We start from the raw sequence: 14,377 nt of genomic DNA, 5'->3' as shown, positions 1-14,377 counted from the left end.
GAGAAACAGCCACAAAGCATGATGTTTCCACCACCATGCTTTACAGTAGGTATGGTGTTTGATGGATGCAACTCAGTATTCTTTTTCCTCCAAACACGACAAGTTGTGTTTCTACCAAACAGTTCCAGTTTGGTTTCATCAGACCATAGGACATTCTCCCAAAACTCCTCTGGATCATCCAAATGCTCTCTAGCAAACTTCAGATGGGCCCGGACATGTACAGGCTTAAGCAGTGGGACACATCTGGCACTGCAGGATCTAAGTCCATGGTGGCGTAGTGTGTTACTTATGGTAGGCCTTGTTACATTGGTCCCAGCTCTCTGCAGTTCATTCACTAGGTCCCCCCGCGTGGTTCTGGGATTTTTGCTCACCGTTCTTGTGATCATTCTGACCCCACGGGGTGGGATTTTGCGTGGAGCACCAGATCGAGGGAGATTATCAGTGGTCTTGTATGTCTTCCATTTTCTAATTATTGCTCCCACAGTTGATTTCTTCACTCCAAGCTGGTTGGCTATTGCAGATTCAGTCTTCCCAGCCTGGTGCAGGGCTACAATTTTGTTTCTGGTGTCCTTTGACAGCTCTTTGGTCTTCACCATAGTGGAGTTTGGAGTCAGACTGTTTGAGGGTGTGCACAGGTGTCTTTTTATACTGATAACAAGTTTAAACAGGTGCCATTACTACAGGTAATGAGTGGAGGAAAGAGGAGACTCTTAAAGAAGAAGTTACAGGTCTGTGAGAGCCAGAAATCTTGTTTGCTTGGTTCTGACCAAATACTTATTTTCCACCATAATATGCAAATAAAATGAAAAAAAAACAGACAATGTGATTTTCTGGATTTTTTTTTCTCAGTTTGTCTCCCATAGTTGAGGTCTACCTATGATGTAAATTACAGACGCCTCTCATCTTTTTAAGTGGTGGAACTTGCACTATTGCTGACTGACTAAATACTTTTTTGCCCCACTGTATATTAGTTATATACTATTTATATTAGTATTTTAATTGAATATTAGCAGAATTGATACTATTCTCGTATCCATTTGGATTAGACACTATCTATTGCTGTGTTATGTATTGGTACTCCGTATTTATTAATTGTTTTTTGTATTGTCAGCATTTTTTCTAACAGTAATTTATCACTTTGCGGGACATATTCATGTATGTTTTTTTAGGACAATTTTAAATATGATTTATACCTACATACACATATTTTTTAATTAAATGATAATTTATAATAAGTGCATACAGCTTTTTTGGTCACGTTCACGTTTAGCTTTCCCCATAGGTGGCAGTGTGCATGCGGGGTATCCTGGGCCGCTGGTATGCAGGAAGCGGTCTTTAGTGATTTAGGAGCGCACGGATTCCTTTGAGGACCTGGCGTTCTGGATCATGTGACCGCCGACTTACATTCCAGTTGGACAGCAGGACTCATGTGATCCCGCGCATGCACCATGAATGCCACTTTTTCACATATGGTAAAAGGACCTTCCATTTACACTGCGCAGGTGCCGGTAGAGGCTGAATTAGTTTGGTAACATCTATACTTCCCTAAAGAATTATTTAATCGCACCTGTGAGACCTCTATTTAAACCGGATCGCCCCCTGCCCTGACACGCCTCCCGAGGAAGCAGTGCGAAATGTGCGTCGGGGCAGAGGTGACGGCCGGGGCTCCTCCACCAGCACATATTGGTATGTAACTATGTGTATACATCTGCACTTTGATAGCTAATTCAGCCTAGGGCTTTTGTTTTGTATGGGTTTAAGTCAGTCCACAATACACTTCCAATTGTTGTATGATATTGGTTCATGTGGATTTTTTCGATGATACCTGTATTACTTAAGGATTTAATTGGTAGATTTCTGCTTGCCCTAAATTATCTGTAAATATTAATTCATCATGTGGATTGTATCAGATTATTGTGCTGCGTTGTAGTAGGAGATTCTATGGTTCATGTGCCTCCTTTTATTCTAGTATCTTTTTGTATATACTGTTTTTATGAATTTCAATAAAGTTTAGCATTTTATATTGATACACCATTGTGTGGTCCCTGGTCCGTTTTTGGTATACATTGGCTGCCACATCTGTTTCACATATCAGAGGAAACCCAACCTTTAACTACTGTACAGGGATCTAGTCTTACAACGTGGTCCACTGGATTAGTCCGTAGGAGCAAACCAGAGGCAGAAAGTGTTGCCGAGCAGGGTCAAAGCCAAGAGGTCACATCAGGGAAAAACGTGTAAAGAAAGCGTGAAGTCAAAAGTCAAGCTGAGGTCAAAAATTGGCAACAATCAGATCAGAGAAACAGGAGCACAGAGCAAAAGGTTTATTCTAGGACAGCAACTCTATTAACTGGCAATGGGATTCAGAGCTTCAGGGGTTTAAATAGCTGACCGCCCCACCCAGGGCTCTCAGGAAGGAGTAATCAAAACCTAGACCAAAATTAACCCCAGCGCTCCCTTATAAAGCAGCAACAAAAGTCCCAGGTAAAAAATAGGACTGGTGCAGTCACGCATAGCAAGCAATAAAGGTGCCGCTCCCAGTGGTGAAAGTGGAAACAGAGGAGGCACAAATCAGCACAGATGTTACAGGTCAATTAGACAAATAAATTAACATCCAATAATTAAGAGTTAATACAAAAAGAATATGCATATAATCCACTTGTTAAATACTTGTTATGTAATGCGTCATATTTAAAGTGAATCTGCAGGAAAGACGTGAAGAGTTAGTTCATTCCTGGAAACAGGCCAATCTTTTACGCTCATTCCTCTATTATTTCATTTACCTTCTTGACCTATGATGGTTATTGAAGCCATCAGCATATTGTGTGTCGTGAGTCATCTAGTCGTCTTTATGATGAAATCTACCCTCAGTTGTACATATCTAGCAGAGCAAGTATTTCCACTTCAGATGCATGGATCGTTGCAGATGTTGAAGGGCTATGAAGATCCCAAGGAAGACAGAGAAGAACTGGGATATCTTTGCATTGCAGGATCTGGATAGAAAGAAGCCGGGATAAAATTGCATTGCAGGATATGCGTGTTTGATTAAAGATACAATTATGGTATGTGAACATTTTAATAAAACTTTGCATTGTACCATTCTTTTACTGCTCCTAGAAACTGGGTGTCATCTTTTCAATGTCAAAAGAGATGTTTCTCTACAGAGTTTGGCAGTGCACCAAAATTGGCAGAATCATAAAAGCCATGCAAAGTAGTTATGTCATGGTCACGCGTGGCTGGACACAGCGCCTCCAGCAGGGCGGATTTAGATGGCACGCGTGACCCTGGATACACCACCTCCAGTTGGGTGAATACGCCACCTCCAACAGGCGAATTTCGGAAATACACGTAAGTCTGGAAACCCCGCCTCCAGTAGGCCAATTTAAACAATAAAAGGGAAAACCTGGGTAACAATAACAATGGTGACCCTGCAATAGGGAAACGGGGAAATGGAAACCTCCTGCACTCCCCTGAGTCAGTGTCTCTACACTCCTAACGTTCCCTAGGAGTGTGTTGTGGAGTCTCACTAGCTCATACTGAACATACGCATACATAACTCGTTCCCCAGGTCGGCGCTTTGGAGATGTGTGGTGCCTCCAGAACATACATTGCCTATACCAGCGGTGTGTTTGTCATTAACCTGAAGTGTCAGGTAGTGGTTGGGGTGAACTCTAGATCTGGGCATCCCCGCTGTAGGTGGTTCCCTGGTGAGGAGCAGTCTTGAGGGTCAAGAGGACCCTCATTGAGGGGAGGGTACTGTCATGATCCAGGTTGGATCTGACAGATAGATGCACAAAGTAGCCTTTTTCCTTTGGCTGTGTGCCAAGGTTTGGTTTTTGCCCCCGGTGGCCATTAGGATTATTGCACTGTGGTGTCTGTTGTTCTAAATTTGCCCCCCCGGTGGTGGTGAACGTCATTGCACTTGGTTACTTTAGTTTGTGCACGCAATTATGTAACAGGTGTGATTGCTCTATAAGAGAGTGTCAGGTGTGTCAATCACTGTTGGTGATAAGTCCTCAGATACATGTAATCCTGGGTGAAGGATGGAGCTGAAGGAGAGTCCCGGGCAGCTCAGTGAGAGTCCTGGAGTAGCAGCTATGGTGTCTGCGAGGAGGGCTGGCATGGCTTGGTAGAGTTACAGCTATGGTGCCAGCAAGGAGTTCTTGCATGGCTTGGTGGAGTGGCAGCTATGGTGTAGAGCTGCACTCATGATGCTGGATTCAGTTGCTGGAAAGCTGGACTCAAGATGCTGGACTATTGTGCGGGAAAGCTGGACTCATATGCTGGACTGTTTTCTGGACAGCTGCACGCAGGTGGTGGACTCTGTTTGCTCCAAGGCTGTACTATGGTGTTGGACCCAGTCAGAGGAAAAGATGCACGCAGGTGGTGGGCTCTGTTGCTGGGAGCATAAGCAACAGAGCAAAGCTAAGTGGTGTTCCCCTGTTTTGTCTCTTTTCCTTATGTGTGCTTAGTGCAGTGGTAGGATTAATTTCCGCACCGGCCATTTCACTAGAAAGGGTTAGGTGGAGGGCGAACTAGGGTTTAAAGGTATCCTGAATGGCGCCCGGTGCGGAACCGGCCTAGGGAACGTTAGGAGTGTAGAGACACTGACTCAGGGGAGTGCAGGAGGTCTCCATTTCCCCGTTTCCCTATCGCAGGGCCACCATTGTTATTGTTACCCAGGTTTCCCCTTTATTATTTAAATTCGCCTTACTGGAGGTGGGGTTTCCAGACTTACATGTATTTCCGAAATTCGCCTGTTGGAGGTGGCGTATCCAGCTGCACGTTTTATTATTTAAATTCGCCCAACTGGAGGCGGTGTATCCAGGGTCACGCGTGTCCAGCCGCGCGTGACCGTGACAAGTTAGATTTCTTAATACTTGCAGTAAACTTGCAATTACGCTCCATTTAAAACACATGGTACCTAAAATTGTGCCAACACTGCTGAGTCAAAACCTTCAACCAATAAATCGATGACAAGTAATACGAAAAATATATCAAAATCTGTACCTAAAAAAAGTGTGCATACATAATTAAAATAGACAAAACCCTTATTCACATGATAGGGAATGATGATGCCTCTCTTTAGTCTCTATCATGTGATTATTTTTTAATCTACTGTATTTTAGCTATGGGCACATCTTTTCCTATGAAAAAAAGATTTTTAAATTTTTATAATTTTGTGAACTATTACCTGAGGTCAATTGCTTGGAAGTAAGTTTTGATCTAGAGTCTGGCAGTGTCATCTCTGTCTTGCAACAGTGCCGGAGCCTCTGAACGTGTCCCCTTACCCTCCGCCGCCGTTTCTCTCCTCCCACAGCCCGCGCAAGGCACACAGGTCTCCTGGAGAATGCTTAGGGAGTGCGCTCCCTGCTCTTCAAAGGGGCCGCGCGCGATATGAAAATGCCCCCAGTCAATAGCTGGAAGACATTAGGTATTTAAGGCACCTTTCCAAAATGGGAGGTGCCTTAGCAACTTCAGTATCCTGTGTGTTACCTGTTTCCAAGTTGTAGGTCCTGTGTTCTCTGAATCTGATCTTGTCCATACCTGATCCTGCCTACCCTGTCTGAACTGGTTACTGCCTATCCTGCTGTTTCCTGCTTCCAAGTCCATCCTGCATCAACCAAGTCCTGAACCTAGTCCGCCTTGTCCACACCAATACCGCTGCCCTCATCAGTCCAGTCTGAACCTGCACCTGTCATCCCGTACCTGAGATCATCCCATGTTCCTGAAAAACCCTGTATGTCAATGTTCTTGTACCTCTAATGTTTGCATACCTCACATCCTCCTGTGTTCCAGTCCCTGACCATTCCTGCCCCTTTGGGGTTCAGCTGCTAGGACTGTGGGATCTGTCCTGGAGTAGCACCTGGCATCCACCTGGGTTCAAGTCTAACCACACCATCAGGTGCTCTAGTGAATAACCAGGTGTTCACTTAGTTACGCCCATCCAGGCTCTCTCCAAACAGTAGCATGGTGGTTCCACAACCACATGCATCACACTCTGATTGGAGAGCATCATATCAGAGTACGAGCATACCGCTATTGGTTAACATTCATTCACACATTCCTAGGAGGACTAACAGAGACATGGCATAGTGTAGGGTTCTAAGAAAACACTCATTTGAGGAAGACAAGTAGTTACTAAAACAAACATGTAGGCGAGCTGACAGTCCTCTTACAATCAAAGATATCTTCTAGTGAAATAAATGGGAATCAACAATCAAAAGACTAAAGCATAGCATGGGCTGAAACCCACCAATAAAGATGAGTTCAACCGACAGTTTAATGTGTATGGGGACCCTGAACAGATATTTGTTGGAGGAGCATCTAGCATCTCTGATTTCAGACTGTTGATCCTTTTGTTCTTCTTACTCTGACAGAGGTGTCCAGTAGCAGCTCTCACATAGGAGCGATTGGCCGAGCCAAGAGCAGCCGGGGTATGGGAAAGATGGCCTGCTGGACGACGGCCATCTAAGGTGTATTGGGGGATTAAGTACAATGAGATGTCGCAAGCTTCGTGCATCTGTTTATTTCCATCACCTTGTTCTCCTTACACACACCTCTATTTAGTAACTCCAGTCGAAAATGAACTCTACTCTGTAAGTCAATGAAGGGATTCACTGTTCCAGATTTTGAAATCAAGGCTAGAAATAGAGGGGTATCATGCTATTTTTGGCAATGTTTCACTTAGCTTGAGTCACACATAAAATTATTCCATCTATCAGTAATATTTGGTGTTCTCCTATTTGTATACATAAGCTACTTTTGGAATAAAATAAATGTGTTTCCAAGATAAATATAGTAAATCTTAAATAAAACATGATTTTACACATTACAAACTCAAGTAAATCTTTAGATTTGCTGCGAAAATCAGATTATTGCTCCTGTTATAAAACTATAATTTTCCAGTCTATCAGTGTTTGGGTGTTGTGCCAAGTATGTTTTCCATGTAATTAGGCAGAAGGGAGGCTCCACGGCTTTATATTTTCTCACTGACTACACCCTGCTCAGAGTCTAGAGACAACTGTGTTATGGTAAGTTTCTTGCTTTATTCATAATATAAACTACCACTGTTTTGCTATACGGGTTCCTTAGAAAGCTGTGTAAACCAAAATAATAGACATTTTGGTAAAATTGGCCACTGAGTTTGTCATCCAGATTCCCTAACTGCTTAAAGGAATTGTTCAACAGTAAAAAAAAAATTTTCAAGAACTATTTCAAAACAAAAAAACAGAAACCTATTCCAGCGCCACCGTGGCCGCTGCAGAGGTTTGCATTGGCTCTGGAACCAGCGTCAGCTCCATCCAAAAGTCACATTACTACCACAGACTGTGATTGGCTACATCGGTCAGGTGACTAGAAGAACTCATCATCAGAGACACATCCAATGTGATGCTCTTCCAATCTCCCGGCCGTAGCAGCGGTGTTGTGACTTCCAGACCAGTGCAGACCTGTAGGGTGGCCTGCACTGTATCCACGAGGAAGGTAAGTGTACCTCCCTTTGTAATTTTCAAAAAATTCTTGCCTAAAAAACATATCTATTAGACAAGCCCTGTAATAACCAATCTGCATAGTGCATAGAAGCCATTCAGGACTTTTGGCAAGCGGGGTGATATCCCTTTTGGGAAGTCCTAAAGATTGCCTCTTACCTACACTACAAACAGTCATAACTTGTCAATAAAAGAGGAATTAACTCAAGGAGAAAACTTCATGTGATATAATGCTATCAACCAAACAAATAGATGTATTTTATTAAATCTAAACTAGTATTTGTGAAGTCTCACTTTATACACAGGCTGATAATATACACACAATACCTGCGTTTGATATTTCCTTTAACTGACGGCAATCTGGGACTGATTTTGGTCTTGTGAAATTTGCTCAACTGAGTTTATATTCCTTTAGGACATGACTCACATTTCTGAGCTTTATTTATTTTTTCCTGGAAAACATATTTTGAGATGTCCTAATGGAATCATTTGTAATGATTACTATATAATTTGCAGGAGAACAGTCACAGTGCAATGTGTTTAGTAACTTCCAGTACCCACGGATTTACTACAACAATGTGGAGGCAGATGTATCAAAACTGATCTGTCTCCCAGTATACTACGATGTCTGTAACATTTTTTTTAGAATACAAGTCATGAAAACTAGATCTGTTTTGAGTGTCTTAGGTTCTATTCTTTCCCCGTTTTCCCTATATTCAGAGTTTATGTTGAAAGTGTTCAGGTGGCATTCCCTAAGGAAATATATTTTATTTTATAATGTTAAGTGAGTGATGTTCTCCACTGTATAAGATAAAGTTGTATATATTGTAGTCTTACGCTCATCATATACACCTGTAGTGCTCCCCAATATGTATGATGGGAGGTTGGGATATAAGAATTTACCAGTAACTGCTTTATTTAATTTATTGTCTACTAAGTTTCTAAAAAGTTTCCTAAGTCGTTCAAAAGACGTGATCTGTAGAGTTACTAAGATCCTCAGCCTTACCACAAAATTACCAAGGTCTCGAGCGTTACCCCTCCTGGAATTTGAAAGTCAATGATTCTGCCTTCTGCAGTCTACAAGATAGTCAGTCCTGGAACCCCTCACTGACCATGGAAATGGGATATCTCCAAAAATGGGGGGTTGCTCTCTCATTGTGAGCTACTGTTCTAGAACAATACTTTGCATTTCATTTACTTACATGTACCCCAAGTTCTTTCAAAAGAATGGACTCTTCACCAGTTCTCCACCAGGATGTTAACTGGCTACAATGGAGGACTTTTCCTGTGCATCCACAAAGCCAGCGGAGGTCTATATCCCTCACGGCAGATGACATGCAGTGGAGCTGGACTGGCTTGGACTTCTTTTATAGTGATAGTGTAATATGCCTTCTTAGTAATGCACATCTCTGTGTTGTACTGATGTCCCTGAATTACCTACAATATTGTCCTCAGGAAAAGGTCATTGTGGTCTTGTTCCTGCTTATTCCCCTCGTGAATGGGTGATTTTCTGGTTTTCCTCCCTTTTTTCCAGGAGCCATTACTTTTTTATTTTTTTACGTCACCATAGCTGTATGAATGCTTGCATTTGTGGGACAAGCTGTTGATCAAGGTACAAGAGCTGAATAACAGGAGCAGGAATCTTTGCTGCTTTATATAAACTTTATATAAAACAGCAAATTATATAGTTTTGCTTATCTGTTACAAGTAAGAATACATTACAATAAACCCTATCGTAACTTATATTAACAGTAGCAGCTAGTCGCCAGACTTAATTCTGCTCAATATTACGTGATATAAAACAATAATGAGTAGAATAAAGTTTGACCAATTGATTTGGCCCTCCACAACAGTGACAATCTCTCAATTGACCCCTTGGGAAATTAATTCACCACCCCTGTGCTTTCTATCATTTTTCTTCTGCTTAAAAGGAACCTGTCAGCAGGATTATGCACAGTAACCTTCTGACAGTGTCAGGTCGGTGCCATTATACTGATTACAATGATTGGGTGATGAAATCCGTCTTGTGGTTGTTGTTTAATCTTTATTTTCAGTTTTGAGTTATTGATATGCTCGTGCTCCGGGTTGGCCTGTGGGGGTCTTCATGTGGTGCTCTGATTATGTATTCATCCTCCTGGGATTATTATAGGTCGCTGATCCCTCACTGACCTGCCCCCTGTTTTACATACTGATTATAATAGTGTTGATATTACTGTTGATAATATTCTTGATATGTAATATTGTGGCTATTGTGAGTCTTAGGAAAAAAAAAATTAACATCTAGCAAAATGGCACTGGCAGTGGTGCCTGCACAGTAGCATCTATCTCTTAACGATAGATGGTACTGCGCAAGCGCTGGTTCCATTTTGCTGCAGCCAAATTTCTTTTCCTCCCACAAAAAAGCGCTGACGCATTCGCTTAAGCATCTATCACTTTCAGATTAATGGTACAGCACAAGCGCTGCCATCGGCTCCATTTTGTTGAAGGAAAATAAAATTTGACTACAGCAAAATGGCTGCGGCATTTGCGCAGTAGCAACTATCAGCAATCAATAGATGCTATTGCGCATGTACCACCTCCAGCGCCATTTTGCTGGAGGAAAAAAAATTGGGCTGCAGCACAATGGCACCGGCAGTGGCAAATGAGCAGAAGCATCTATCTCTTGCCGATAGATGCTACTGCATATGCGCAGCCACCGGCGCCATTTTCCTGGATGTAATTTTTTTTTCTAAGACTCACACTAGGCAACAATATTATATGCATTATCAACAATAATGTCAACAATATTCCATTAAGTATGTAAAATAGAGGGCAGGTTAGTGAGGGATCAGTGACCTATCATAAGCCCATACAGATGAATATGTAAGCAGAGCACCACATGAAGCCCCCCCACAGGCCACCCCAGAGCATGAGAATCTCATTAACTGAAAACTATGAATAAAGATTAAACAACAATCCGAAGATGGATTTCCTCAACCAAGGTATCATTGTAATCAGCATAACGGTGCCAACCTGACATTGTCTGTAGGTTACTGTGCACAATCCTGCTGACAGGTTCCCTTTAAAGCCAAAATTTGATGTTGAGTAATTTTTTTAATTAGTTATTATAAAATATGGTGCTCAAAGTTTAGTGTTTTATTTAGAGTCTTTCAAATGAACTGTATGCATATATATTAAGATAGTTTACTGACCCCCCAATGTCACCAAAAAAGGAAACTTAGAGGGTTTTGATTGTTGGACAATGCTTATAAAGAAAGGCAATTTTGCAATTTACAGCTTATCAAAATTTTTCACTAATCTTGAGATATTAAAGGGACTGTCCGGGATGTTAATATTGATGGCCTTTATTGGAATAGGGCATCAATGACTGATTGGTGGTGATGCATCATCTGGAGTTCCCACTGATCAGCTGCTCCCTGTGCCCAGCTCTGTCAACAGAATAGTTGCCACAGCGGGGTACTGTACATTCCCCCTAGTTGATTGGAATAGGGGGTGGATGCGCAGTATCCAGCTGCGGTCACTATACAGTTGACGCAACTGAGCGACTGAGCAATTTCGGCCATTGCTGGCACCGGGAACAGCTGATCGGCAGGGGTACTAGGTGTCGCACACCCACCAGACATTGTTGATGTGTTCAATGGATAGGCCATCAAAGTTAAAATCCTGGACTCATGCAACACCTTTCATTTGTTTATAGCTTGTTGCCTTGGAGACAGACTACCACTGCTAGATAGCAGAATGTACATAGCTTGCAAACGCTACTCTTTTGAACTTGTAAGCATAGTTTTGAAGCTGGCCAGGATAACTGAAGCATTCTGTTACAGCAGAGGTGGTCAGTCTCCTTGTCAATGAGCTGTAAGAATGGCGTAAAATGTTAGAAATTGTAAGTAAAAGTGCATGTTTCTACAGGCCCTATCTGTAATTCACACTGTTCAGCGCCTCTTAAAATAAAAACTTCCTTTATGAATTAATTCCAGCTTTTAAATAGGTCCCCAAGCTCTTACATGGTTTAAGCGTTATGTGCTCTTACTCATAGAATGTTATGAAGGACCATAAAATATATTCAAGTGTATCATCCGACAATGCCAATATTTCATGATGTACCTACACTACACTAAGCGTTAATTGAAACTACAACCTCTTGTTCAGTGAATTCCAGGATATTTAAAGGACAGCGGTGATGTAGTACATACATTCTTTGGATTTTCCTGGTTACTTGATTTTAATTGGATCTGTGCACTCAAGCCAGTGAGCTGTCAGTCAACCTGATGAAGGTGGGGATGGGCGGAGATTATAGGAAGTGAGACAGAGGCTTGGGAAATGCTTTGAAATTTTCAAAACACTTTAAGGGATTGTCCACAACTCAGGTAATCTCTTCCTAAATTCTATAATCACCCTTGTAAAATGAAATAAACCACCTTATACTCTACTTCCACACCAGCACCGTTTCAGTGATGTTGGTGCTGGAGCTTCCGAGGCTTGTATGGCATTTTTGTACCAAGTGAGTCCCGCAGCCCATCAGCGGCTCCTATTAGTCTGAAGTGCTCACACCTCACCTAGCCATCCAAGGTTCATGAAAGGCTGTGAGAGCAGTTCAATATTTGCTGCAGGTCTCATGCATTACAGGAAACCTGGCACTGACATTGCTGGAACAATGTGGGAGATGAGTCTAAGGTCTTTTTATTTTACAAGGGCGGATATAATATTTAAAGTACCACTCCTGTGTTTTTTATTGCAGCACTTGAATGGTGCTACTAAACTAAGTTCCTTATCCCAGGTCTTATACTAACCAGCTGCCATAGTCATATTTTATCAGCATCGCTCCAGTCCTATTCATCGGTATGTGAAATGCTGGATCGCTTCAGTCTTTAGTGATCAATCAAGAAGTCACAACTCATTGTAACTCTACGAAAGCTAGAATGAGGCCAGAACGAGCCTCTCATGGACTTACACTGAGAGCTGGTGACTATTACCTCTGCCTTAGGGTCAGTCAGAAGTTGCAGCCACAATGTGGTGGCACATGAACGGAGTGGCGCTGAGAAGAGCTGAAGACAGCTGCTGGTAATATATTACTAGAGTCAGGGAACTTAGATTGGTGGCACCACTCCAGCACTGAATTAAAAAAACGCTGGAGTGGTGCTTTCAGAAGGAGTTGTGTGAATAGTGGACAACCCCTTTTAGCCTCATTTGCATATAAAATGAAACAGCAATTTTTTTAGGGGTTGTGTGAATAGTGAACAACCCCTTTTAGCCTCATTTGCATATAAAATGAAACAGCAATTTTTTTGCCATTCAGCAACAGGTGTGAATAACACTATCTTTCAGAGACCAGCATGACCATTCAGACCATTTTGGCGGGTGGTTCATTCTGGCAGATTTCCTTTAAGTTCCAGTAAAGTAATTTTAAAGTAATTTTAAGAAAAGATAAAATTATGTATGTAACAAGAGCAATAGACATTCAGCCCTACACACTATAAATGTGAGTGATATTTGTGATGCATCTTTTTTTCTTTTCTGTTTTTTCTTCCCAGCTACACAAATTAGAAAAAGAAACACAAAGATGAATGACTCTTCGCATGACTACCTCTACAGCTATATGTATGACTACGACGACTTTGAAGAGGTATCGCACAATGAAGTACAAACCCATGCTCTTCATGTGGCATCTATTGTTATTTACTCCCTGGCATTCCTTCTCGGAGTACCTGGAAATGTCATTGTCATCTGGTTCACTGGATTTAAATGGAAGAAAACTGTAAGCACTGTCTGGTTTCTCAATCTGGCCATTGCCGACTTAATCTTTGTGTTGTTTCTGCCTCTGCACATCACATATGTCGCCACCAACTTCCACTGGCCTTTTGGGAAGATGCTTTGTAAACTGAATTCTTTTGTTGCAATTCTCAATATGTTCGCGAGTGTGTTCTTCCTAACAGTCATTTGCCTGGACAGATACCTAACGTTGGCCTGGCCTAGCATTGCACAGAAGCATCGGACAATGAGGACATCGGGAATTGTCAGTGGCTTTGTCTGGTTACTAGCTACATTTATTGCTAGCCCTTCCTTGTATTTTCGAGACACAGAGATGAAAAGCTCTACTGTCATATGCTTCAATCATTTCCATGAAACTGATTATGCCATGGTCCAGAAGATCCACACCTCTCTGACACTGGTAAAGTTCTTTATCGGATATCTCTTTCCTTTGCTAACCATGGTGATTTGTTATGCAATCCTCTCCATCCAGTTGAAAAGAACCACAAGAACAAACAGTAAATTCTTCTGGATGGTCCTGGCCATTGTGGTGGCCTTTTTCCTTTGTTGGACCCCTTACCACATATTTAGCTTGCTGGAATTGCACGTTCACCACGGTGATACCTATAATGAATGGCTTTGGATTGGAATGCCCATTTCAACAAGCCTGGCCTTTGTTAACAGTTGTATTAATCCCATCCTTTATGTTCTGATAAGCAAAGCCTTCCGGACACATTTAGAGGCCTCGGTAGCGGAGATATTTAAGAATACAATACGAGACATCAGCCAGACAGGCATTAAAAGTGATGACCTGGCACTGTCGGAGAACAACTGTACACTCTGCGAAACAATGTCTTAAAAGAAGAGACGAAATACAAGTAATATGTGTATTCTGCACATAGATATTATAGAACACAGAATATTTTGCAGATGATATCAATAGCTATTTTAACATGCAGACATGTTAAATTATAAAATGCAAAAGCATTCTCAAAGGACCCGAAGATGGAACACACATCTATGGACTGTAGAATCGTTGATACAGACCTACCATGGTAACTGATGACTTCTGGAAGAGTCAAACAGGCCAATTTCTACTTTCCACTGTGCTTTAATGTATAAATATCAGCAAGTCACTTTCA

The 14,377-nt window shown here is 41.9% G+C and overlaps 1 protein-coding gene across 4 annotated transcripts in view; it reads left to right on the top strand.

Annotated features, from left to right (window-relative positions):
- The window catches only part of CMKLR2 (chemerin chemokine-like receptor 2), a 161,077-nt gene extending 146,700 nt beyond the window's left edge, over positions 1-14,377 (top strand). Inside the window, exons 1-2 of one of the 4 annotated variants that reach the window (XM_073541888.1) lie at positions 2,305-3,059; positions 13,019-14,377. In XM_073541888.1, coding sequence (XP_073397989.1) covers positions 13,048-14,094 — 1,047 coding nt within the window. In that variant the 5' untranslated portion in view covers positions 2,305-3,059; positions 13,019-13,047 and the 3' untranslated portion in view covers positions 14,095-14,377. Of the gene's footprint in view, positions 1-2,304; positions 3,060-6,998; positions 7,032-7,397; positions 7,483-13,018 lie in introns of those variants that run through there. The other 3 variants (XM_073541885.1, XM_073541886.1, XM_073541887.1) reach the window with 3 other exon arrangements.

Source organism: Dendrobates tinctorius, unplaced genomic scaffold, assembly GCF_039654945.1.
Source record: "Dendrobates tinctorius isolate UK_male_01 unplaced genomic scaffold, ASM3965494v1 ptg000125l, whole genome shotgun sequence".
NCBI classification, from domain to species: domain Eukaryota; kingdom Metazoa; phylum Chordata; class Amphibia; order Anura; family Dendrobatidae; genus Dendrobates; species Dendrobates tinctorius.
The sequence above is the reverse complement of the archived record's forward strand: the minus strand, read 5'-3'. Positions and strand labels throughout refer to the sequence as shown.